The sequence below is a fragment of the Cavenderia fasciculata genome (assembly GCF_000203815.1).
Source record: "Cavenderia fasciculata unplaced genomic scaffold Scf_Dfasci-G-b-126g04.f1-5, whole genome shotgun sequence".
In the NCBI taxonomy this organism is placed as follows: domain Eukaryota; phylum Evosea; class Eumycetozoa; order Acytosteliales; family Cavenderiaceae; genus Cavenderia; species Cavenderia fasciculata.
In genome coordinates, this window is record NW_004457715.1 from 1 (window position 1) to 26,260 (window position 26,260).

The following is a 26,260-nucleotide window of genomic DNA, read 5'->3' on the forward strand; positions in this document are numbered from 1 at the left end:
TCAAGCTCCAAACAAAGAAACAAAGATTGGACATGAAACACCTGCCAACAAGGGTCCAAAGCCAAAAAAACAACAGGAAACATCAAAAACTACTACAATTGAAATACTACGTGTTGTAAGAATGACAAATATACATGATGCAGTTGTTTCGGACTATGTAGAAGAGAACGAGACACCAAAATCACCTCAACTTCCAAAATTACACTCACCAAAACAAACCAAAAAAAAAAATAAGAAAAAAAATAACAAACCAAATAATAATGATACAGATATAGTACTACCAGACATTCCAATCAACAACACACCAATTCCAACAAAAGAAACAAAAAATAATCATCAAAACCCCACAAATAGGGCTACCTCTTCTAGAACAAATATCAAACCACCAACTACATATACTCCATCAAAACATAATCAAAAGAAAGGTATATTTTCATATTTATAACAAGTACAGTGTACAACCAACATTTTTATTTAACTTTTTCTTATTTTAGGCAAAAAATAATTGTAATATAACACCTGGAAATAATAGTAACAAAAATGGAAAAAATTAATTTATTTTCCATCAAAACAACCACAAAAAATCCCCAGCTTGTGTGCTACCCTAATAGAACATATGCTCTACCTATCCATCCTATCCAGGGCATACATGGACTATATTTTAACCAATTTCTATCAATTTTCTCCTATTATAGAGTCCCCGGTTATGCCACCGCTAATCATGTTTGTAAGTAGCCTGATTAGACCAAAAAGCAACCCCCATGAAGAGCACATGCACCATATAAATGTGTATGAGGTTGGTGTTTATAAATATATGTATTTAGCTAACAACATCGCCCGTGCCGCTCACCTGAGCTTATTTCTTCCAAAACCCTCCGATATACACTACTTTGGTCCCCATTTTAGTAGATTGTGTGTCAACACTATGGTACTCTGCGTATCATACACCATTCAACCGAATCACCCTTATGATTAGAATGCAGAGTGCATCAGATCCTTAGATATGATGATATCACTCGCTTCCGTAGCAAGAAGTATTTTATGAGGGGATGATATTACTTTACATATGTAAAGTCAAGAATATGTAGTATAACAGTGAGACCTATGCATTGGTTACAGTTTCTTCCAAAATAGAACAAATAAATAGTGTAAAGATAATGGTTTATCTTTACTGTTTTTAACTACAATGATCACTCGGTTTTGAGTGCATGTTTTTTGACTTTTCACATCTCATGATATTTTCCTTATAAATTTTCGAGTATTATATTTCTAATTTATAAAATGAAACAACTACAACTACAACTACAAGAATTAATACAATTTAAAATCATCAAATATATACTATTAGACAAGAAATCAAACCACCTACAATCAAGCATCACCAACAACAATAGTAAACCAAATGCAATACTCTTCTCATCGATCTTTTCACTATACAGCGGCAGTCAACACCGATCAGAATCAGATGTGCATCAACGAGACAACAACACATTTAGAATAAACACAATATCTATTCAACGAATAGCAATGGTTAGTTGGTCATGGTTTAGATACGTATCAACATACTACACCAACAATATGTTTACAGTCAACTTTTCATTATTTCATCCAATCGACACGGTAGTATCAACATTAAAGAGTTACTACAGTCTGTTGGCAGGTCCATCTCGATTGAATGTAATAATGAACAAGTTGGAAAGGATGCCAGACAAGAGTATAGTTAGAAGGTTACAAGAACGTTTGGTGGTCGGTGGTGACTTGAACCTTCAATTCTCACGGTACTCTCCTTTTATCGGTGAAGATACTATCAAGAGTGTGACACTATCAAGAGTGATGAGATACGATAGTAACTATGTCGGGCACCCAAAACAAAGATTCTCATTCATACCGAACCTCTACGGAGCGTTTTATCACGAGTCTGGTCAATTTATAAAAGATCGAAATGCCTACCTCGATCGAAAAGAGTACAAGGTTTCTTGTAAACTACCAACCTATCTCGGTATACTGGATCAGTACACCAAACAACTACGTCGACTGTCAGTTGTACTAGAGCCACGTGATATGGCTCATGTCCCACATACACTGACACGGTTCATAGTCGATCGTGGAAACACACTTACTCATCTACACCTAAAGAGTAATTTTAATATTAATAGTAATAGTAATATTAATAGTAATAGTAATAGTAATCCACTTGTAATACAAGATCTTTTAAAGAATTGTCAACTCATCAACCAATTAAATCAACACTAAGAGTATTAAAGTTATCTTGGGGATTCAATACACCTAGAAATACAAGAACTAGATTAGGTGTATCTTCTCCCCCTATATCATCCTCTTCTACATCCACTTCACCAGCTCAACCAATAATTAAAGATGAAGAATCACTTGCATTAAATTTTGATTGGATGGTTCTTGTTGGATTTGAATCACTCTATAAATTAGTACCAACACAAAACAATACATTTACACCACCCAAAACATTCCTACAATTCATGCAATCTTCAAACTATCGAATTAAATCATTTGGCAAATGTAGATTAATATTAAATCATTTATTATCAAAACAACTATATTTATTTAATATTCATTCACTTTATTTAAATATTAGTAATCAACCAAATAATAATGTAAATAATAATAATAATAATAATAATAATAATAATAATAATAATAATAATAATAATAATAATAGGGATTATTCATTTAATAATGATTATTCAATCAATCAATTATTAAATGGTAAAGTTTTAAATTATTTATCATTGTTTGAACAACAACAACAACCGCAACAACAACAAATAATGACAAATAATAGAATGACAGCACTTTTATTTCACTTTAACCCAACATCATTGGAGAGTTTAACAAGTTTGGATTTAATGTTGTACAGACACGATAGAACGGATGAAATTGTAGAATATCTAAATATGTTTCCAGTGTTAAGATCACTCTCACTCTATCTAGAACATCACGATAGAAAGAAAATATTTGATACGATTGGTCAAAATGAAACGTTGGAAAGACTAGTATATAAAAATAATAGTAATAGAGACAACATTAATATAATAGTTTCGGCATTAAATAATAGAAATCAATCATCAAAATTAAGATCAATAGCTCTTAGAATTGATAATAATATTCCACATCTTCGTAATTTTGGTAAATTGATTTTCGATCAAATCAATATTAGAAATAATAATAGTAATAATGTAAATAATAATGTAAATAATAATAATAATAATAGTAACAATGTAAATAATAATAATAATAATAATAATAATAGTACAACATTTGAAATAATAGAAAATTTAAATTCAAAGTATTTGGTTTTATGTTTGTAAATTTGGCAGGACAATCGTAATTACCGATTTGAAAAGAAGTCGATACAGTATTAGCGGGTAAAGGAGAGAAAGAGAGAGAGAGAGAGAGCAGTGATGCCGCGCTCGTGAGCTCGTTCACCTGCAATCGTGCCACATTGGTTGGTTGGACCACAATGCGACTAGTCCACATATTATATAAAAAAAAAAAGAGGCCTTTTCAATATATTCAATGTTCAATTATCATAAAATAATATTATTGCAACTAAATAGCGATACAAAATAAATCTTCTTGTACCCGAATTTATTTGATTAAAATATTGTTGATAAACTAAAACTTTTTTGTAAAATTCTGATTCGTTTTATCAGGAGATGGAGTCGCATTGAAGACTTGATTTGATAGAACATCTAGAAGATTCACTGTATCATCCAATTGAGATGGCTTTAAAATCAATAATCTAATATTTAGATATTGATTATTATTATTATGTTCAAACTCTTGATGAATATTGTCTTGATCCAATTCAAATAATTTCTTAATTTCCTTATTGTATTTTTGGGAATCCATATTAAAATTTCTAAAGTGCCTGTTGGTTTGTTCAAATTTTGATCTATTGATTTGGCAATATAAATGTGGGTGTGTTGATACCTTAACATGTGATATTACTTTGACATGGCCTAAATTGATAGAGAATTTGGTGTGATTATTCATCCAATCTAACAATTTATCATTCCTAAATCAATTTATGGTTAGGATAATTTCTATAATTAATACATGTATTGCGAGATAGTACGTACCTCTCGATTGAACCAATACCGTAACATTGTTCATTGATTGATAAGATTGCTTTTGGTTCCCTAACATTGTTTTTTATATATGAATTGACGATCGTTTGGTCAGGATCATTGTGGCGGTAGATATTATATCGATTGGAATTCCTATATTTAAGGAACAATGAGAAACTAGGCATTTCTTCTACTAATGGTTTGTTAAATGATTTACCTAAAATTAAAATCTTTAATGACAATGGAGATAATTTGATTTCACTATTAAATGATGGTCCAAATATTAATGTTTCAACACTATCGGGAATGTCTCTCCATCCAATTGGTTGATTAAACTTTCCCAATAACTTTAATTTTAAAAGTGTTGGTGGAAGTAATCCTTTGAGAGGACTGTTAAATTCACCATCCAATATTAATGTTGTTGTGCTTGATAGAATTTGTCTTCGATTGATTAAAAATGATGAAATTCTCTGTGTGTGTTGGTTGACTATTTCTCCATTCAAATCATCCAATGAAAGACGATCATGAGGTGTTGCGATTAATAGTTTCTTGACAAAATTAATTAAATCGTCAGAGTATCTATCAGTTGATATTTTAATATGATCTGCACTAAAGTTGTGTTTTTTGTGGTTTTCAATAAACTGTTTTCTATTTTTAATATCATCTGGATGGCTATAATATTAATTGGAAATTTAATTTGGGATTTATCCTGTAATAATTAAAATGACATAATTACCATGAAAGTAAATGTAATAATATAAAAGGGTTGATCCAACTGAATATATATCACTTGAGGGAAAATATTTCTTTTGTTTTGATTCCTATGACATAAACAATTGTTAAGATGCAAAATAAATAATGTACATCATATTTGGGGGTACATACAGGAGAGTAATACCCGCTTGTTCCACGGGATGCAAGTTGCCACTATATTCGCATATCGTGTTGTTTGTTCGGCAGTGTCATTGATTGCATGATCCACTGAATGATTTTGATCAACGAAATAGTGGCAACAACCAAAATCACCAAGAACTATTTGACCGTCATGTCCAATAAATAGATTGAGTGGTTTGATATCGAGATGTGCAAGATTGTGTTGAGATAGTTTTTCAAGTATTTGGAATAATCTATTAATATAGACCCATATTTCGGACTCAAGTATATATTTATACTCTGGATTTTGTTTTCCTTGTTGGGATCCATTCCTAAAAGATTTGTTTGATTAATGATCTAGAGCTTTGAACTCGTTAACGTATTGGTATAATAGTAATATATTGCAATAACATACCATTTATAGATTGATTGAAATAATTGTTCTAAATCACCACCTTCACAGAAATGTGTCAAAATATTTATCTTTTTTGAATCTATGTCATCTTGGTGATCTTTGTATTGAATAAACATATCGTCGTTGGTGAATAGTTTCATTGTTGATATTTCAAATTGTATTTTGTCGTAGATTGATTGATCTATTTCTTTCCTATTGTTTTCAATTTCATTCTGATTTTTCTTTGAGTAATCTATTTCCTTGTAAACATACTGTTGGATAAATTAGCAGGATGTATCATCATTTAATTACATTATTAATACATACCAATTCGTTTGAAGATTCGCACATTACTAAAATTACTTTGTTGGTAGAGTATGGAAAAGAGTGCAATTTGAAATATTTGTTGTTGTTGATTGAAATATAATCTCTGTGACTGATAGGATATGACATTAAATGTTTGGGGTCATAATTGATTGAGTTGGGATTTAAAGTTGTAATTAGCTGTTCCGATTGAATGTTATTGGTCAAAATATCAAATTCATCGACATGATAATCAGAATCTGGTGGAAAAGTTGTTGAAAGAATCAGAGGATATGTAGTTTTTGGAAGTTTTATGACTTCATACGATCCTACTATAAGGAAATTTCTGCTTAAACTAATTGATTGGTTGAAATCAACTAAAAGTCTTAAAGACGGTATTGAATCTCTGGATTGATTATAGGTGTCTCCAAACTCCAATGATTGTAATGATGTTGGTAATACTCCAACTGATAGTGGTTGGTTATAGAATCTACCAAACACCAATGATTGTAATGATGATGGTAATACTCCAACTGATAGTGCTTGATTATATCTATCACCAAACTCCAATGATTGTAATGATGATGGTAGTACTCCAACTGATAGCGGTTGGTTATAGTAATAACCAAACTCCAATGATTGTAATGATGTTGGTAATACTCCAACTGATAGTGGTTGGTTATAACCTCCACCAAACTTCAATGATTGTAATGTTGATGGTAATACTCCAACTGATAGAGGTTGATTATATTCATCACCAAACTCCAATGATTGTAATGACGATGGTAATACTCCAACTGATAGCAGTTGATTATATTCATCACCAAACACCAATGATTGTAACGATGATGGTAATACTCCAACTGATAGTGCTTGGTTATAGTAATAACCAAACATCAATGATTGTAATGATGATGGTAATACTCCAACTGATAGAGGTTGATCATAGTCATCACCAAACATCAATGATTGTAATGATGATGGTAAGACTCCAACTGATAGAGGTTGATTATATTCATAAATATATACCTCATTAGAAGTTTGTTGTGTGTGCTGCTTGCTCTTCGTCATTGAGTAAAATGGTCCCTGATTCGATATCAATTAAAAGGTACAATAATAATAATGAAGCACCCTCAGATATTTTTTTTGACAATTCTGCAAAGTAGTGAAAAATTCCTTAATTCATAAAAGTCTTTTTAATTTTTTTGCGAGCTGGACGCAATTGGAAGGGGGTCAAACCTCATTTCGAATAAGAGTAACATAAAAATCTCTTTAATTTTTAGTGCCAGCAATTTATTTTTAAAAAAGATCTTTGGAAGACTGACAACCACTTGAACCCTGTTACAGCAGATCGATCCAGAGCCCAATGACCATTCTACCAGCACCATGACAACTCACGGCAGCCGCTGTTACTTGAACCACTTGCCGTTGATCTCTATTATTATTTATAATTATTTTTATTATATTAAATTAATCAAATTCAGTATATTTAATACCACCAATCCAATTTCTTGCCTCATCCAATTTACTAGAGCTTGAACAATTCGTTTTGATGAGCGAGATGATATTTCTTGTGACCTTGTTCTTTTGGACGGCGACTGGTTCATCTTCCTCGTCATCCCAGAGATGGAAAATCATTTTCTTTTCAAACGATGGGATATCTCTGAGACCTTGGATATGCTTGCGGAGCTTACCTTCCTTGCGATACTGTGCCAAATTTTCAATGATGCGAGACGATGTCTGTTCGATGGCGGCAAACAAGTCGATGGCAAACTGTTGGATTCTCTGGTAACGGATTGGCAAGGGTCCCATGGCAGACAACTGAGCGACGGTATCATCGAGCTTCTTGTCCAAGATCAACATCCAAATATCCTTTTCCTGGTTGAGATTGATCGACGATGATTTTGACAGGTCAAAGTACCACTCGCACTTCATCTTGTACACGTGACCGCTATCAAAACGTAAAATGTATCCTTCGATATCTTTCATTGCTTGCACGGCTGCCAACAACTCTGCCGTATTCTTGCAGTTTTTTAAAGAGGGGTGAGCGCTTTGTTCGAGTTTTCCAGTGTATGGCACAGAGAATTCAGCGGCCGATTTCACCATATCATCGTATGGAATGTATTCACCTGTCTTGATGTTTCTAATGGCGGTCAAAGCCAACAAGTCGGCGGCATAGTACAACACGATTCTCTGCGACTCTGAGCACCACTCAAACATTGGTGTGTATCCCTGCTTCAACCAATGTGCGGCAAACTCGTCGTACCTGATGCTCCCAGTCTTGGTAGCAATATATTTTTCAACCTTGACCGACAACTCTGTGGCACCAGCCTTTGATCCCCACGACACTGTATCCTTCAAGTAGATAGGTGCGATCAAACTACCGTCCAACTTTTCCATAATCACGTGTGGCTGTGTTATATCAATCTTATCTTGATGTGTCTCTTCCATCTCATTGATATTAAAAAACTTGTGAAACTTTCTACACAACAGTCTTCCAGTTGTCTCTTCAAACAATATACCTCTACATTCTCTTCTAACCTTTAAAAGGAATTTTGTCTTTTCATCTGTTGAATATGATGGAAACCTAAATGATAAATAAACAATAATTGTGTGAATAATTGTGTGAGTGTGTGTTGTAGTACAGAGTGTGTATCTTTCTTTAATTTTGACATACGAATTTCTAGTAGCATAATCATAATTGAAACAAATGATACCTTGTTTATTTGTTTCTCTGAACCCTGGTACATTGGCAGTTGCTTCTCTGCAATCTTGAATTGTAATATCCCATGGGAATAATGTTGAATTTCTTTGTTTATAATCCATTCTCTCTCTATCTCTATATATATATTTATATATAAATCTCTATAATACAAGCTTGTAAACTATACAACAACTGTACAAATACAATAACTACAATCGATTGTATATGTAAATAAATAAATAATGATGATACAAAAATCAAAATCTATCGTCTTTTATGCTACCACGATCGAAAAGAGATCAAGAGAAATCGAGAAGAAATTTCAAAACAAAGAAAAAAAATATAATACTGGTATTTTAAATTTGAGAAACAAAAAGAATATTATTAACAATATTATAATTATTTGTTCTATATTCTTGTATATTTAAGAAACATATAACACAGTGTCCACGGATAGCTGCGAACATTACACCCAAAACAATGAGCCAAACGTTTGTTTTTTTTGAACAAGCTCGCTATTAAAATTAATTTATTAATTATTATTTATTATTATTATTTAATACTGGAATAATCATAATTATAATTATTTCTTTTGAGTAATCCTTTTTTAATAATAACTGCAATAATGATGATAATGGCAACTATAGCAATTGGAACTATAATAATTGCACTTTTCTCACCATTTGTTAAACCATTTGTTGTTGGATTGTTAGATGTATTATTGTCACATTGTTGATCTGGTGAACTATCATTTCCGAAAGAACTGCAATCAGATTCGCAATGGACAGGTAAAGATGTCTTGTCTGATGCAAGATCAACGTTGTTTGAAAATGTGTTGTTGTCAATATTGATGATAGAGTAACCAATACATTCTATAATACCTCCATATTCAGCTGCTTGGTTGCTAGTAAATGTAGAGTTGTTGACAGAGATGGTTGATTCGTTGGAATAGATTGCACCACCATTGGCACCTGAATAGTTGTTTTGAAATGTTGAATACTGTATATCAGACTGTGAATTACTATTATATATACCGGCACCGTTACCAGTGGCACTGTTACCCTTTACAGTTACACCATTGAGGTATAGGTACGAGTCAAACAGCGTGATGGCACCACCAATCGAGTCCGCTGAATTGCCAATCATGTCAGACTGGTAGATACGAATAGTGCAGTCTTGAGAGGCATAGACTTGACCATAGTAACCTGCATTGTTGATGAATTTACTATTGTAGATTCTAACGATCGAGTAGACACACATCAGCGCAGTACTATTGTAATTACCGGTAAAAGAGGTCGTTTGAATGGTCATGCTTTGGAGACCGAGTATCAATGCACCACTGGCCACTGTATTATTGGTGAATACACAATTGACCATTGTATTAAACAATTCCATGTCATTGTTGTATAGCATCAAGATACCTCCAGTTGACCGTGTTTCGGTGGTCGTTACTACATTGTCAGAGAATCGGTTAGTGTCGTAAACACCAACACCTCCCTTTTGGTAGATAACAAATCGACTTGTACATCCTTGAAATGTAGTTTGATTGACTTGAATACTCATCTTGGGAGCATAAACAATAGTACTATTGGCTTGGACCGAGTTAAACGTACACCCGAAAATGACGAGTTGTGAGTTTGGTGTGGCAGACTGCACCCAAATGACACCCTTTGAAGAGGTCAACTTGGTGAATTCACAGTAATTGACAGTTAATGCGACATTGGCCGATGCATCAGGTGTGTAGAATATTCCACCCGGTTGATTGATTGAAACTTGAAGGTTTCGGAATACGATGCCAGTCAATGTGACGTTGGTCTGGTTGTATGTGTTGACAGCGTTTGGTGGGACTACAACTTGAATAAAGTAGAATGGTACCTGTACGACGTTACCAAAGTCAATGATGACTTGATTGTTGTCAAGAGACGATGATTGGATGGTCAACGATTGATTGAATATTGCAAAGTTTGCATTTCTTTCAGCTTGGTATACACCACCCTCCATTTCAATCGTCAACAAAGTACTATTGTTGCTAGTAGTAGCATAAAAGTAATCAAATGCACTTTGAATATCACGACAAGCCAAAGCTATCGTAGCACCACAAGTAGCATTTGTATTGGTACTATTAACATTGACATAGAGTGTTAAAGCTGTAGCTGTAGCTGTAGTTGTATGAATTTGTAGCATGATCATCATCATCACTAAACTACTGATGATGAAGATTGTACTAGTACTAATCCATTTCATCTTGATTTATCTCTTTATAAAGTATCTATCTATCTATTTATATATTTATATATATATATACAATGAGGACTATGATTGAATGACGATACACGTCATCCTTTAAGTGATCAAAGTCATGATGTTGATGATTCTTTGGTTGGTATCAAATATGTTGTTGTTATAATTTGAGAAACGTTGGATGACTTGACCTACCAAAACTGATCAGCTGTCTAGACAAACAAAGAGTACTTGAAAATTAGGTCAATTTTTATTTATTTTTTATTTTTATTTTTATTAATTCCCACCTTTAATAAAGGTGTTTTTGTTTTTTGTATTTTTCATTATAGTGATTATAATATTCATAAATTATTTATTTGTATAAACTTATTATCTCTTTTTTAAAAAAAAAAAAAAAAAATAAGTTTAAACTTACTGTGGCCACCACAACACTAGTAGCACCAGGTGCAACTATCCATCCACTTTCAATCATCCTTTAAAAGGAGAGATAAATCCCCCCAATGTATCATAGAGCCAAAACACCTTACGGATAAAGTACATTCGAACCGTTGCACGCGGTTTGGGCATGGACCTAAAAAAATATCTGACGTTCAATTTCCGCTGTTATTGGTTTATACTTTGTAAATTTCATTGTTTCATATTGATTATCTGAATTTGTCTGTAATTTTCCACATTACATTGTTTTTGATTGGATAAAATGTACATGGATCCACATGTTTCACCAATTCCTTTATGATTGAGTTCTTGGAATGTTTTAAATTATCAACTAGGCCATTGTCCATGGAAACATATAAATACCATGTCCATGGAAAGTTGATTATTTCATTCAATTCAATTTAAATTCTCTAATCAACCAAATCTTAATCAATAAGTAAGTAATAATAACAATAATAATAATACCTTAATGATCATTGGAACTGGAAATACTAATTTAAACATTTTTATCCCCTTTTTTCTAATATTTCTAGAATGGACTCTAAATTCTTAATCTTCATTGTTCTCTTCCTTTTCGCTCTTCTCGGTATGCTACAACTCACAATGGCTGCTCCATGTTGCTCTGCTTGTGATGTAGATGACGAAGCTTGCAATGACAGATGTACCCCAACTTGTTAGGATAGGAATTTTTAATCATTCCAACTATCCCTTTAAATCAATTTAAATTATAATCAATTCGAATTGATTCATATTGTATAAATGATTTTTTAAAAAAAAAGAAATAATAATAAAAATAAAAAATGATAATTTATTTGTTTTTTAAAAAACTCCCACTTTTTGAACTTGGGAAGATCACTTCATTAACATCTTTGCATAACCAACAATTAATTAATTATTATTAATACATTAAGATGACTATAATCACCATCATCATTAGAGGAGTATGATGGAGGAGGAGGAGATACGAAACAAACTATTATTATTATAATTCAATACTAAAACATAGATAAATAGATAATAACAACACAACATAGATTGTATAACAACAACAACAACATAGCTATAACTCAATGCATACATGGTTGGAAGAATAGATTAAAAAATGGTGAGTGATTGATCTATCTATGCGATCTATTGACAAGAGTGAGTGAGTGTCGAAAAATTAAAGAAACCCCTTCTCCACAACACATAATCCAAAACACACAACTCAACACAATTGATTTACTCATATCGATTTTATTGTAGTAGTCAATATGGTAATACAATACTTTTTTTTTTTTTTTAAAAGCAAGCTATATACGCACAGTAGATTTAGCAATGATAGTCTCCGATATACGCGATGAATGAATCAAAAGAGGAGGAGGGGGTGGATTCGGTCGTCACACACGTATTACACCACTAGAACGATTAGTTAAAAATAATTAATTTGGAAATGCTCGATGACAGAATCCAGATGCTCCTTCCCTATCATTGCTACTGCAGTATATGTCATCCTATAACACGTCTCTCTGTTTGGCTGTGGTGTGGGTGAGTGGGGTGGGTCGTCTCGACAGTATAGAGCTTCATTTGCAATTGCATTCATTCCTTTATTATTTATTATTATTCACTTTAAAAATATATAATTCATCAACACCAACATTTAATTTATACAATTAACTCTATAATATTATCGATATAATAATAATCATAATATTATAAAAAAAAAAAAGAAAAAAGAAACCAGTTTATTTATTTATTTATTTATTTACAAAGCAAGTGGTTTAATTAATTAACCATTAGAAGAAAAAAAGGTAAAACTATTTAAATATAAATATAAATAATAATAATAAATACAGGACAGGAAACTAAACTATGGAACAAAAATAATAATAATAATAATAATAATAATAATAATAATAATAATAATAATAATAATAGATAATGTACCAAAAAAAAAAATAGATAGACTTGTACAAATTAAAAGAAATAATATAATATAATAATATAGATTGTGTTTGTTTGTTTGTTTTTGTCGTTGTTATATAGCAATATACATTCATCATATCAATATATATATGTGCACAGATATTTCCAACATTCCACATTTTTGAAATTCAATTTCAATTTGATAATTTTTTAAAATTATCTTTTATTTTAAGGAATAAGTAGATTAGTAAATAGTATACAAATATTTATATATATAACGACATCAAAAACAAAACAACCAAAATAATAATAATATTTATATAAATCAAAAAAAAAAATCCAAAAATATATTAATTTATTTATTAATTTAATTTTTATTTTTATAGAATGAGATCAAAAACTACCAAAATGGAAGGTAAGGGTCGGAAATTAGGAACCACTGATGAAAATTATGTATCATCGGGTAAAAAGACATCACTCAAGGACAAGGTATTCCACCACGACGACGCATCGTACGGATCGTCATCCAAGGGTTCACGTCGTACCTCGGTCGATTACAGATCGGACCAGGAGAAGAGTTTGCATCAACGTGCCGTCGACGACCATGTCTATGACGGCGACTTTGATGAATTCAACAGAAAGGCCAAGGCCAGCAGCTCAAAGGGAAAGGGCAAGGACAACCTCCGTGTCAACGACGACTATGCCTCTGGAAGCCGTGTCAATGAGAGTCACATCAAGGACCCACGTGCCGCCAAGTACCACGACGAGTTTGGACGTACCCAAGTGCGTGGTGCATTTGATGCACCCATCTTGGACCGTGCTGGAAACCCCATCAACGCCGCCACCACCAATGTCCCCGTCATTGTCCAAATGAAGCGTCACTTCAACTCGTTGGAGCGTCTTATGGAGACACGTATCTTCCGTGAGCGTACCGACGACCGTACCAAAAAGATTATCTACGACGTGCGTAATATCTTTGCCGACGCTATCCTCATCACCGAGACACGTGGCACCGACAAGCAGGTCATGGATATCGCCAAGAACCTCATGTCGTTTGGCACGGACCTCGGCAACGACGCCGAGCTCAAGACCATGATGACCGACTGGCGCCAGACCTTTGTCAAGCTCGCCACCGGCGACCAGAGCAAGGGCATGTTGTCGACCGGTGGTCGTCTCTTTAGCGACCTGCGTTCGTCCGACTCGATCATCCGTCTCTTGGGTGAGGGTGCCAAGTTCCTCCACATGCTCGTCCTCGACAGTAAGAACCCATGTCTCGCCGAGCAACGTGAGATTGTGTTTGAACTCTTTTTCAAGTCGTTTGGCACACTCTCCCAGAGCCAAGCATGGCACGATCTCCTCAGCGGCGGTCGCTCGTTCACCCAGGACATTGGCAAGCAAGCCGAGCTCCAGTCCAAGATCGCTGCCCCCAAGTTTAAGGCCATCTCGGGCAACCAGAACCTCAACTCGCTCGGTGACAACATCAAGATCTTCTTGCAGTCGCTCATCCGTGACAAGTCGGTCGCCGATGTCGACAAGGTCGTCATGTACGGCCAAGACTCGATGGCCACCATCCGTGCCAACCCCCAATACACCCAGTTCTTTAACGACCTCCAACAAACCTCGATGGAGATCATGGAGCGTCCCGAACTCATGGACGACCCCGCCACCCGTAAGGTTCTCCGTGACATGTATGCTCGTGCCGAAGTCATCATCACCGAGACTCGCAACACCCCAGCTCTCCAAAAGTTTGCCTCTGAGAGCACCCTCCTCAAGGACGGTATCATGACCGACGAGCTCAACAGTCGTTTCTTCCAACACTGCAAGCAACTCTACCTCGATCTCCACCCCGTCCCAGGTCGTTCTGCCATCGACCTCAAGTTGATGGGCGATCTCAAGATGCTCTTTGTTCCATTCCTCCTCGAAGAGTTTAGAACCATCTCTATCCCCTCTCAATCGGGTGTCTATGCTCCAAAGGATGTTGCCTATCGTATCGGAAACATCAACCTCTCTTCCGTCGAACTTCTCCCCGAAAACATCCATTTCGAAATTGCCCACAAAGCAAACACTGACCCGTACACTCTTTCCGTTCATGATCCAGATACTATTGTTTGGATTGAATTGTATGTAATTTAAAATATATATATATTTATTTATAATTCATATTTATTAACATTTATTTATTCTATTTATTTTTTATTTAGTACTGCAATTCGTGCAAGAATTGAACAATTACATTGGGCTTATGAGAAACGTTCAGGATTCCCAAAGTTGAGAGACAGTGGTTTGGCCGATGTCTTTGTCGATGGTAGAGGTATGCGTGTTGGTGCCGAGGTACGTCTTATTCGTAGCGGAGGCCAAAGAGTGACCCAGGTATTGGACGCCTACTGTCACATTGACAGAATCCGTTTGAACTTGTCGCGTTGCAAGCACAGAATCCTCTACAAGATCATCTACAAGTTGTTCTACAAGCGTATCAAGAGCGGTATTGAAAAGGCTGTTGCTGAAAAGTTGGCTCAAACCATTGCCGAGACTGACTACAAGATGGTTGCCAAGTTCAACAATGCCAAGCAAGACTCTGCTCGTAAGAAGGCTCTTCTCAACCAACGTGTTGCCGCCTGGAAATCAAAGAGCAAGGAAAAGGCCAACAAGAAGAAGGCTGGTAATGCTGGAGACCAATTCATGGCCAATCTCACCGGTAAGAAGGTCAACAACACTTACCCAACCGTTGCTCCTGCCCTTGACCGTGATGTCCACCCAATCCCAAACAATGAGATCCTCCACACCACCCAAATGGCTCCAGTCACCCAAATGGCCACTCAAACCACCATGTTGGAAAAGACTATCCCCGCCCAAGTCATAACCACCACAAAGGTTGAGGAAAAGATCTTTATGGAACCTGATCATCCCAACTATGTCGGTCCATCTTCCAATTAAACAAAAAAATTAAATCAAATCAAAAAAAATATATATATATTCCAACAATAAAACAAATTTTTTAAATTATTCCAACAACATTTAGAGTTAGAATATGGAACTGGCTTACTTTGATTATGTCCTTTAATTTTTATTACACTTCTAGTTTTGTTCAATTTGGTGTGAAAATCAAATCCCATCCATAATTGAACATCCATTTCAAGTTTGATAGTGTAGATGGTTTGATGTAAATCAATCTAATATTTAGATATTGATGATTATGTTCAAACTCTTGATGGATATTGTCTTCATCCAATTCAAATAATTTCTTCATTCCCTTGACAGGAAATTCCGATTCTGGTTGGCAGTCTCCAAACTGTGGGTTGATTTCTTCGAATTTGAGTTTGTCGATTTGACAAAATAAATGTGGATGTGTTGATGCGCGAACATGCGATATTACTTTGACATCTTCTAGATTGATAGATAATTTGGTATCAGCAAACTTCCACACCAGCATATTATTATTCCTATTGAAAAAAAAATAGTTAGAATAATCGTTTCAGTTGCATTAATCAGATTTACATACCTCTCGACTTCACCAACTCCATAACATTTGTCACCAATTGTCAACATTAAATTTGACTCCCTAACGTTGGTTTTTATAAATGAACTGATGGTTACCTGATCAGAATCATTGCAGCGGTAGATATTGACACTCTTCATTTGATCTGGTGTCCAATCCTTAAATACTTTTGGTATTAGCCAAATGTTATGGAGTTGGTGGCTAATAAAATGGCCATATTTGCTAAATTCTCTGTCTCTGGTTATGTGGATGGTGGGAGCTAATTGAGGTATAGGCAATGTTCTGTTGAATGATTTACCAAGTACCAAAATTTTTAATGTCATTGGAAATGATTTAATTTCACTATTAAATGATGATCCAAATATTAATGTTTCAACACTATCAGGAATGTCACTCCATCCAATTGGTTGGTCAAATTTTCCCAATAATGATAATTTTAAAAGTTTTTTTGGAGGTAATCCTTTGAGAAGACTGTTAAACTCACCATCCAATATTAATGTTGTTGTGTTTGATAGAATTTGTTGTTGATTGATGAAAAATGATGTGATTCTCTGTGTGTGTTCATTGATTATTTGTCCTTTCAAATCATCCAATGAAAGACGATCTTGAGGTGTTGCGGTTAATAGATTCTTGACAAAATTAATTAAATTTGGAGAGTATCTATCTGTTGATATTTTAATATGATCGGCATCAAAGCTGTTATTTTTGTGGTTCTTGATAAATTCTCTCCTTTTCTCGATATCATCTGGATGACTATAAACAGTTAGTTCACTATCCAATTTTTAAGTTGAAGAATATATAATTACCATGAAAGTAAATGGAAAAGGGTTGATCCAACTGAATATATATCATTTGAAGCGTAATAAATCTTTTGTTTTGATTCCTATTTAACGAATAATGGTTAGTTGTCTGAAATATTATTAAAGGATGAAAACATACAGGCGAGTAATATCCATGTGTTCCACGAGAAGCAAGTGTTGCAGCTATCATACTTATGTATTGTGCTGTTTGGTCGACAGTACCGCTATTATCTTGATTTTCTGAGGTGGGATTTAAAGTCGGGGGGTGTGGAGCTGATTGATTTTGTTTGTTGAAATAGTGACAGCAACCAAAATCGCCAAGGACTATTTGACCGTCATGTCCAATAAATAGATTGAGTGGTTTGATATCAAGGTGTGCAAGATTGTGAAGAGATAGTTTTTCAAGTATTTGAAATAATCTTTGAATATGTCGCCATATATCTGATTCGGAAATATATTTATATTCTGTATATGGCTTATATTCTTTTTTTGATTCATTCCTAATTTTTTTGTGAATATTCTCGTTAAAGTATTGGTATAATAGTAATATATTGGAATATCATACCATTTATAGATTGATTGAAATAATTGTTCTAAATCACCACCTTCACAGAAATGGGTTAAAAGGTATATCTTTTTTGAATGAGTATCATCTTGGTGATCTTTGTATTGAACAAACATATCGTCACCGATGAATAGCTTCATTGTCGTGATTTCAAATTGTACTTGATCATAGATCTTTGGATTATTAGAGTAATCTATTTCTTTGTAAACATACTAAATAAATTCATTAGTTGGCGATCGTATTGAATGTTTGGAGATTTAGCTTACCAATTCACTTGAGGATTCGCACATCACCAAAATTACTTGGTTGGCAGAGTATGGGAAAGTGTGCAATTTGAAATATTTCTTGTTGTTGACTGAAATAAAATTGGTGATAGGATATGCTTGTACACCTTTAGAATCGATGAAATCTGTGATGGGATATGCATATATTTGGGTGGAGTCAAAGCTAATACAGTTGGGATTTGAGTTGAAAGTTATTTGCTGATTATTGTTGTTTAATATCGCAATGGGTTGTTTTGAAGGAGATGTTGCTGAAAGTATTAGATGGACTGCCTTACTAAGTTTTATGAGCCCATATGATCCCAATTTAATGAAGTTTCTGACTACACTAATTGATTGGTTGAAATCAACAAACAATCTTAAGGGATTTGATCCCAAATCGGCACAAAATATCAATGATTGTAGTGATGTTGGTAATACTCCAACTAGTAGTGGTTGATTATATTCACCACGAAACTTCAATGTATGTAATGATGTTGGTAATACTCCAACTGATATTGCTTGATTATATCTATTACCAAACACCAATGATTGTAATGATGATGGTAATACTCCAACTGATAGAGGTTGATTATATTCAATACCAAACACCAATGATTGTAATGATGATGGTAATACTCCAACTGATAGAGGTTGATTATAGTAATCACCAAACTTCAATGATTGTAATGATGATGGTAATACTCCAACTGATAGAGGTTGATTATATCTAATACCAAACACCAATGATTGTAATGATGATGGTAATACTCCAACTGATAGAGGTTGATTATATTCAATACCAAACACCAATGATTGTAATGATGATGGTAATACTCCAACTGATAGAGGTTGATTATAGTAATCACCAAACTTCAATGATTGTAATGATGATGGTAATACTCCAACTGATAGAGGTTGATTATAGTAATCACCAAACCTCAATGATTGTAATGATGATGGTAATACTCCAACTGATAGAGGTTGATTATATCTAATACCAAACACCAATGATTGTAATGATGTTGGTAATACTCCAACTGGTAGTGGTTGATTATAGTAATCACCAAACCTCAATGATTGTAATGATGATGGTAATACTCCAACTGATAGAGGTTGATTATAGTAATCACCAAACCTCAATGATTGTAATGATGATGGTAATACTCCAACTGATAGAGGTTGATCATAGTCATCACCAAACACCAATGATTGTAATGATGATGGTAATACTCCGACTGATAGTGGTTGATTATAGTTCCAACCAAACACCAATGATTGTAATGATGATGGTAATACTCCAACTGATAGAGGTTGATTATATCTAATACTCCAATCTTTACCAAACACCAATGATTGTAATGATGTTGGTAATACTCCAACTGGTAGTGGTTGATTATATTCACCACGAAACTTCAATGATTGTAATGATGTTGGTAATACTCCAACTGATAGAGGTTGATTATATTCAATACTAAACACCAATGATTGTAATGATGTTGGTAATACTCCAACTGATAGTGGTTGATTATAGTTCCAACCAAACACCAATGATTGTAATGATGTTGGTAATACTCCAACTGATAGTGCTTGATTATATTCATATCCAAACACCAATGATTGTAATGATGTTGGTAATACTCCAACTGATAGAGGTTGATTATATTCAATACCAAACACCAATGATTGTAATGATGGTAATACTCCAGCTGGTAGAGGTAGATTATAGTACCAACCAAATGTCAATGATTGTAATGATGCTGGTAATACTCCAACTGGTAGTGGTTGATTATAGTTGGCACCAAACACCAATGATTGTAATGATGATGGTAATACTCCAACTGATAGTGCTTGATTATAGTCTCTACCAAACTTTCAATGATTGTAATGATGATGGTAATACTCCAGCTGACAGGCGTTGATCATACATATCACCAAACTCCAATGATTGTAATGATGATGGTAATACTCCAACTGATAGAGGTTGATTATAGTAATAACCAAACACCAATGATTGTAATGATGATGGTAATACACCAACTGATAGAGGTTGATTATAGTCATCATCAAGCTTCAATGATTGTAATGAAGACAGATCAGGGGATGTTGATTGATGATTGTCTTTAAGGGAGGTTTGTTGTATGTGTGCACTCTCCTCCATAATACAGAAACAACTCTTTTGCTCTATCGATTAATATCTTTGATGAGTCGACTCTCTATCTCTTGTTCTCTTTTAAATATATATATGTATTTGAAGTGCACTTCACTTAACATAAAAACATCAAATACTTAGTTTATTGTTTAATTTTTTGGAATACACGCTCAAGCTTCATTTTTTGTATTGGGACCCGACCCACTATACTACTATCCTATCTAACCATGTTGCTCTCATCTGTGTTTCGACACCATATTTCTTCTCTTCTATGAGGTTGTCGTCAACCCTCAAGAAAAACAGAACTCAAGTCATATCACAAATATCAGGTGGTGACGTTTTGAGATAAAAATATTGGTGCATATCAACACAAGACTATACACGCACGCCACTCTCACCATTGCAAGAGTCGTACAAATAAACAAATAAAGACAAGAAAAGAATGAAAGGTTAGGTTATGCTGAGATAGATTCTAATAACTATTCTTTTTCACAACACCACTTTGTTTTACCACCACTCTAAAAAAAAGTCTCAAGGTTTGAAAGGGTTATCAGCTGCTAAAAAAAAAATCAAAAATAAATAAATAGTTTGAAAAAGGTGTAGGCTGAGCGTAGGGTCGCACAATATAAACGCAGTTATATTAATAATAATTTTATTTTAATCGCACCCTTACTTCTTCGTCATTCATAATACTTTGTGTTTTTTTCATTTATTTTAATATTTTATTTTATTTATTATTCTAAAACCCAAAAGTGTATAAACCCAACTCTTCTCCCTCTCTCAATCACTAAAATATTTATTATTATTATTTCAATACATTTCATACAGATAAGATTAATATATAACATATTATAGTAAACATACTTATCACCAATCAATCAATCAATCAATCAATTACAATTTACAACCTTTTTTTTATAACTATACTTTAATCAATAACACAGATCATACAACAACATGGGTCATCGCGCAAAATTAGCAGGTAGTCTCTTCTTGACTTTATTAGCCATCGGGTGTATTGCAGTAGCCTATTCATTCCCATGGTATCGAGTAGTCCTCGAGCCTACAACAGACGATGACATCAATACATATTACTATTGGACAAAATACAGATTAACAAACTCTGTAAGTATAATATAATCAATCAACCATCCAATAACTCGAAACACATATTATTCTTCAGAGAGGGAGGAGTAGAGTTCGGTTAAATGAAAAAAATGATGCATTCAATGAAAAACATCTAAAAATAAATAAGGTCATGTCTCTAATCACTTTTTTTTTTTTTTTTTTTTTCCTCCATTTCTATTTAGGACAATGAACAAATATCAGAAGACGATTATGACGACAATAACAAGAATGTAAAACAAGTATTTACAGTATCACTTTCATTCTTGACAGCTGCAGCCTTTGCAGCTTTGGGTACTGCCATCTTCCAGATCATTGGAATCATTAGCAAGAGTAGATTCATCCGTATCTTGTCGGGTATCGGAGGTCTTGCCATTGCCATCTTGGCAGCTATCGCCTTTTTCACATTCTTTGGAATCACTAAAGGCTTTGACAAGGATAACTCTTGTCTCTTGATACCATTCAAAGACGATTACTGTACCAGTTTTATGGCATCATCTGAAAACATCATGAAATCAACCCTTACATTCGGACCCTACATCGGGTGGTGGGTTACGATCGGAAGCATATGTTTTGGTTTATTGTCTGGTATAACCAGTTTCCTTGCATAATTAACAAACTAGTAATAATAATAAAATTGCCAACCTCATTTGTATATTTCAAAACCCATGAAATAATATTATTTATTTATTTATCAAATGAAGTTGATCTATTTGAAGATGAAGTAGAAGTATTGTTGTTGTTATTGTTGTTCATTTTGTTACCATGAAAAGAACGTTCAAGTTCACCCAATTGTGAGATGATTGATAAATTTGACATGATTGCATTGTCACCTGACATTTCGTCGTCTTGGTCATCATCATCATCATTTGTTGCGATTGATGATCTTTTACTTTCATCAACCTTTTTTTGTTGTTGTTGTTGATAACTATTATTATTATTATTATTGCCAAGTTCTGATAAATTAAGTTCTTCTTCTTCTTGTTGTTGTTGCATATCATAATCATCGTCTGATTGATAAGATTCATCACCTTGTTCCTTTTTAACTATAATCTTGCTAAAATCGATATCATCGATATTGGAATTAGAAGGATCATTATGATAGGCAAGAGATGAAGGTGACGGACGGTAAACCTTATCCTCATCATCATCCTCTTCTTCATCACTTGAAATAATAATTATATCCTCTTCACGAATCGTTGTCTTTGGTTTACTAAAACTATTACTGTTACTACTATAATAATCATTATTATTATTATTATTATTTGATCTTAACTTGTCTTTGAGATGGAATATTTCATCATATTGTTCAGCGATTCTAGTATGATAGGTTTCAAGTTGATCAACCATTTGGTCATAATCAACCTTTAATTCCTTGTATTTCTCTGCCCATCCACTTTCTTGTTGACGGAGTTGTTGGTGTTGAGAAACTGCTTTTTCAATTTCACCTTTGAGTAGTGAAATATTTCTTTCATACTCTACTTTGATAGAATCAACCAATTTATGTTGTTTTGTTTCAAATTCCTCTGACATTGTTGATTTCAAATTTAATATTTCCATTTCTCTCTCTTTTTGAGTATCCAATGCTTCTTGTTCCTTTTTCTGTATAGTTTCACTAATTGTCGACAATCTTGATGACAAATCAATTGTTTCTTGTTGATATTGACTTGATATATTAATAATATTTTCATTTTGTTCTTTAATTTCTTGTTTCTAATATAAAATAAAATAAAATAATTAAATTAATATTTCTTTTTGATTTTGTTAGTTTCGATTGTTTCAGATTTACATACCAAAGATTTAATAGTTTGATCATTTTCATTTTGAATGGTTACCAATTTATCCAATTGTTCTTGTTTTTCATTTAATATTAATTGAACTTCTTTGGAATTTATAATTTCTTGAATGTCTAAAATACCATTATTATTATTATTATTTTTACCATCATCTTCCAAAGATGAGGTATTTTGATTTTGATTTAATGTTTCAATTTCATTCATTAATACTTCTTTTTCTTCTAATAATTCATTATTTGTATTTTCAAACTATAAAATAAATCAAAATAAAATAAAATATTAATTAATATATATATAGTCTTTTTGTTGATTGATTTAATTAATTTTTTTCTTACTTGTTGAATAATTTGATCTTTGTTTTCCAATTCATCTTGATAAACTTGTAATTGAGTTTTTGACATTTCCAATTGATTTTGTAATTGTTCAATCATTGTATTCTTTTCCAATATGATAGATTCTTGTTCTTCTTTTGGAAGATTAAATTTAATTGGTCCTTTTTCCTCTATTTCTTGTTCTTTCATTTCTTCAACTTCACCGTCTTGTTTAATTTGACTACGAAGTGGAGTTGAAATAAATACTTCAGACATTCTTTGATTTGAAAGTTTAGTTGATTCCAAATCAATTTTTAATTGATTAACTTGTTCATTCTTTTCAAACAATTCTGAAATCAATTTAATTCTTTCACTACTCAATTCGTTGTTATTATTTTCCAACTTTTCAATATTCACTGTCAATTCTTTAATCAATTCATTTGATTCTTGATTATTATCTGAATTATCTTTGTTGTATTGTTCAATTTGAAGTGTATGTGCATTTTTAAGTATCTAAAAAACAAAAATAAACAAAAGTTAATAAATATTCAATTCTATTATTATTATCTATTTTTTTCTCATACTCTAACAAAATTATCATTACTTGAATTAATCTTTTCAATTTCTTTTTCATGAGTTGTATGAAGATTATGAAGTGATTGTTCCGATTCATCATGCATTGCTTTGATCGTTTCATATTCTGAAAAGAGACGAATATTTTTTTGATGTAATGATTGATATTGTTGTTCAATTTCCTTCTTTTCCTTTTCCCATTGTAATTGATAATTGTCTAATAGTTCTTTGTACTTTTGTCTTTCTACCAATGGAGTAGATGGTGTAGATGGTATTTGTTTGATTGGTGTCTTGTTTGGTTGTTGTGGTTGAGATTGAGGATGTTTAGAGATTGTTTCCAATTGTTGATAAAGCTCTGATTTTTCACCATACAATATTCTAACTTCTTGTTGTAGGTCATGAATTTGTTGTTTGAGAGCTGCCAATTGTTCATCTGGATTTTCTCTCTCTTTGATGATTTCTTTGAGTTCAACATTCTCAATTGCAATTTTTGTAATGTCTGGATGAAATGCAACCTGTTTCTTTAACTCTGCAATCTCTTCTTTAAGATCCTCTTCATAGGTTGTCAACGATGATTTACCAGAGAGACGTGTAATAGTCTCTTCACGCAACTTTAATACGAAACGAGTTGATTGCAAGAAATGATCTTTCTTTTCAATGAGCAGTTTGTAATGTCTCAACCTATTAAACAGCATATCACGCTCTTCTTTGAATTTGTTGGCTCGGTCGATGGCGGTAGAGTGGAGTACTTGCAAATCATAGTTACGCAGTGCAAAAGAGTGTGCGGCAGGATCGACCATTTGCAACATTGGATAGCCAGGCAGTACGTCGATGGGAGCAGTGGCAGCAGCTGCCACACCATTTTGTTGCATTCTATAAATCTCTTCTTTTAATCGTTTGTTTTCCATTTGCAACAGAGTCACATTGCCAGACGCCTCTTCATTGACAATAGCAATATTTCTAACATGTTTGGCACGTTGTGCAAATTGCAATGTTGACAACGTCTCGCTGTGATACATGTCGCTGGGAGACACTGTCGCAATGATATACGTCTTACTGTTACCACCCAACGAATCCTTTAGCAAAAAGGTCAATTTGCTGTCTCTGTATTGCACATGTCTCGGCTTGCCATTAGCAATCTCCACCAACGATCGAATCACATTCCCCAGTACCGACAATGACTTGTTGATACTACCAGCCTCTTTTAATCTAGTTCCAGCTGCCTCTGTACATTTTTGTCTTTCCGACCCTGCCAAATCAATCAACCTTAATTTTGAGTACCTTGTCTTTGTTAATCCATCTTCTGTCTTTGTCTAAATAAATAAATAAATACAATATTGTAATATTAATATTAATATTAATATTACATTCATTAAATATTATTACTATTATATTTCTTATCTTACAGTTGATTCTAAATTAAGAGTTAGAACGGAATGAGATCTAGATGAACTTGAATTCATAGCAGTTGCAGCAACATGACGATTATTTGTACCGATTCGAAGTAGTTCCATTGCAGACTCTGGTGAGTTGATTTCAACCTCTTTCAAACCTTCGACATAGACACCAATTTTAATGTCTTCACGAATACTAAGATTGGTTTGAGTGTGGTCGAGTAGATCAATGATATTCTCATTATACAATTCTAAAAATGATAGAGTACATTTGTAACTATCGATATGATGATCATTCAAATGATCAAACAAGTATTGGAATGTACGAGGAATCAAACCACGCAAATCAGATGTCAACACACCTCCACTTTCCTCTGCTCCAACTATAGTATATGATTTACCACTACCAGTTTGTCCTACAAGTAAGTAAATATGGTTAGTTGTATATATTCTATTTATCTAATTTAATTTTCTAGATTGTCATACCATATGCAAATATACAACCATTGTAACCATCGATATGAGCGTCAATGATTGGTCTGGCAATCTGATCGAATATCTGTTCCTGTGAAGTTGATTCATCGGCTACATAGTCAAATGTGAATAGTTTGGGATCAGGTTTAGACTGTAACAACACTGCATTCTGACCTTGCAGTGAAGTCAAACAATTCTTCTTGTTCACTTCTCCACCTAGACATGCTCTAGTTCTGACACACACCTTTACATTATCATTTAATGAATCGGTTGTCATTTCATTTATAACTAGTTGTCCTTCTATCTATCTATCTTCTATCTATCTATCTTTATAAATATACTTTTCAATGCAA

At 33.5% G+C, this 26,260-nt stretch overlaps 9 protein-coding genes across 9 annotated transcripts; 5 read left to right on the forward strand and 4 right to left on the reverse strand.

Annotated features, from left to right (window-relative positions):
• Nucleotides 1-25: 25 nt before the first annotated feature.
• DFA_02009 (uncharacterized protein) lies at nt 26-976 on the forward strand (the record flags this gene model as incomplete). Its single annotated transcript, XM_004357438.1, has 3 exons — nt 26-425; nt 698-727; nt 825-976. Coding segments are annotated over 3 exons (582 nt in total), but the record flags the coding sequence as incomplete, so codon positions are not given.
• A 305-nt stretch (nt 977-1,281) lies between these two features.
• Nucleotides 1,282-3,344, forward strand: DFA_02010 (uncharacterized protein; the record flags this gene model as incomplete). Its single annotated transcript, XM_004357439.1, has 2 exons — nt 1,282-2,179; nt 2,218-3,344. 2 exons carry the CDS (start codon nt 1,282-1,284, stop codon nt 3,342-3,344), a joined length of 2,025 nt encoding a protein of 674 aa, XP_004357496.1.
• Nucleotides 3,345-3,651: 307 nt separating this feature from the next.
• On the reverse strand, nt 3,652-8,502 carry DFA_02011 (uncharacterized protein; the record flags this gene model as incomplete). The annotated part of the gene is made up of 8 exons (XM_004357440.1): nt 3,652-4,054; nt 4,119-4,710; nt 4,992-5,311; nt 5,395-5,645; nt 5,701-6,671; nt 7,056-7,109; nt 7,173-8,263; nt 8,354-8,502. 8 exons carry the CDS (start codon nt 8,500-8,502, stop codon nt 3,652-3,654), a joined length of 3,831 nt encoding a protein of 1,276 aa, XP_004357497.1.
• Nucleotides 8,503-8,932: 430 nt separating this feature from the next.
• On the reverse strand, nt 8,933-11,252 carry DFA_02012 (uncharacterized protein; the record flags this gene model as incomplete). Its single annotated transcript, XM_004357441.1, has 4 exons — nt 8,933-10,624; nt 10,686-10,721; nt 11,037-11,094; nt 11,239-11,252. The coding sequence occupies 4 exons, from the start codon at nt 11,250-11,252 to the stop codon at nt 8,933-8,935; spliced, it is 1,800 nt and encodes a 599-aa protein (XP_004357498.1).
• Nucleotides 11,253-11,590: 338 nt separating this feature from the next.
• On the forward strand, nt 11,591-11,734 carry DFA_02013 (uncharacterized protein; the record flags this gene model as incomplete). Its single annotated transcript, XM_004357442.1, has 1 exon — nt 11,591-11,734. One exon carries the CDS (start codon nt 11,591-11,593, stop codon nt 11,732-11,734), a length of 144 nt encoding a protein of 47 aa, XP_004357499.1.
• Nucleotides 11,735-11,856: 122 nt separating this feature from the next.
• Nucleotides 11,857-15,895, forward strand: DFA_02014 (uncharacterized protein; the record flags this gene model as incomplete). Its single annotated transcript, XM_004357443.1, has 3 exons — nt 11,857-11,870; nt 13,348-15,081; nt 15,163-15,895. 3 exons carry the CDS (start codon nt 11,857-11,859, stop codon nt 15,893-15,895), a joined length of 2,481 nt encoding a protein of 826 aa, XP_004357500.1.
• A 151-nt stretch (nt 15,896-16,046) lies between these two features.
• Nucleotides 16,047-20,243, reverse strand: DFA_02015 (putative calmodulin-binding protein; the record flags this gene model as incomplete). Its single annotated transcript, XM_004357444.1, has 7 exons — nt 16,047-16,401; nt 16,461-17,210; nt 17,264-17,340; nt 17,397-17,757; nt 17,823-18,034; nt 18,089-19,946; nt 20,011-20,243. The coding sequence occupies 7 exons, from the start codon at nt 20,241-20,243 to the stop codon at nt 16,047-16,049; spliced, it is 3,846 nt and encodes a 1,281-aa protein (XP_004357501.1).
• A 948-nt stretch (nt 20,244-21,191) lies between these two features.
• Nucleotides 21,192-21,970, forward strand: DFA_02016 (uncharacterized protein; the record flags this gene model as incomplete). Its single annotated transcript, XM_004357445.1, has 2 exons — nt 21,192-21,359; nt 21,545-21,970. 2 exons carry the CDS (start codon nt 21,192-21,194, stop codon nt 21,968-21,970), a joined length of 594 nt encoding a protein of 197 aa, XP_004357502.1.
• A 76-nt stretch (nt 21,971-22,046) lies between these two features.
• On the reverse strand, nt 22,047-26,184 carry kif14 (putative kinesin-14; the record flags this gene model as incomplete). The annotated part of the gene is made up of 6 exons (XM_004357446.1): nt 22,047-23,072; nt 23,153-23,404; nt 23,491-23,979; nt 24,051-25,352; nt 25,446-25,849; nt 25,920-26,184. 6 exons carry the CDS (start codon nt 26,182-26,184, stop codon nt 22,047-22,049), a joined length of 3,738 nt encoding a protein of 1,245 aa, XP_004357503.1.
• Between the last annotated feature and the right edge of the window lie 76 nt (nt 26,185-26,260).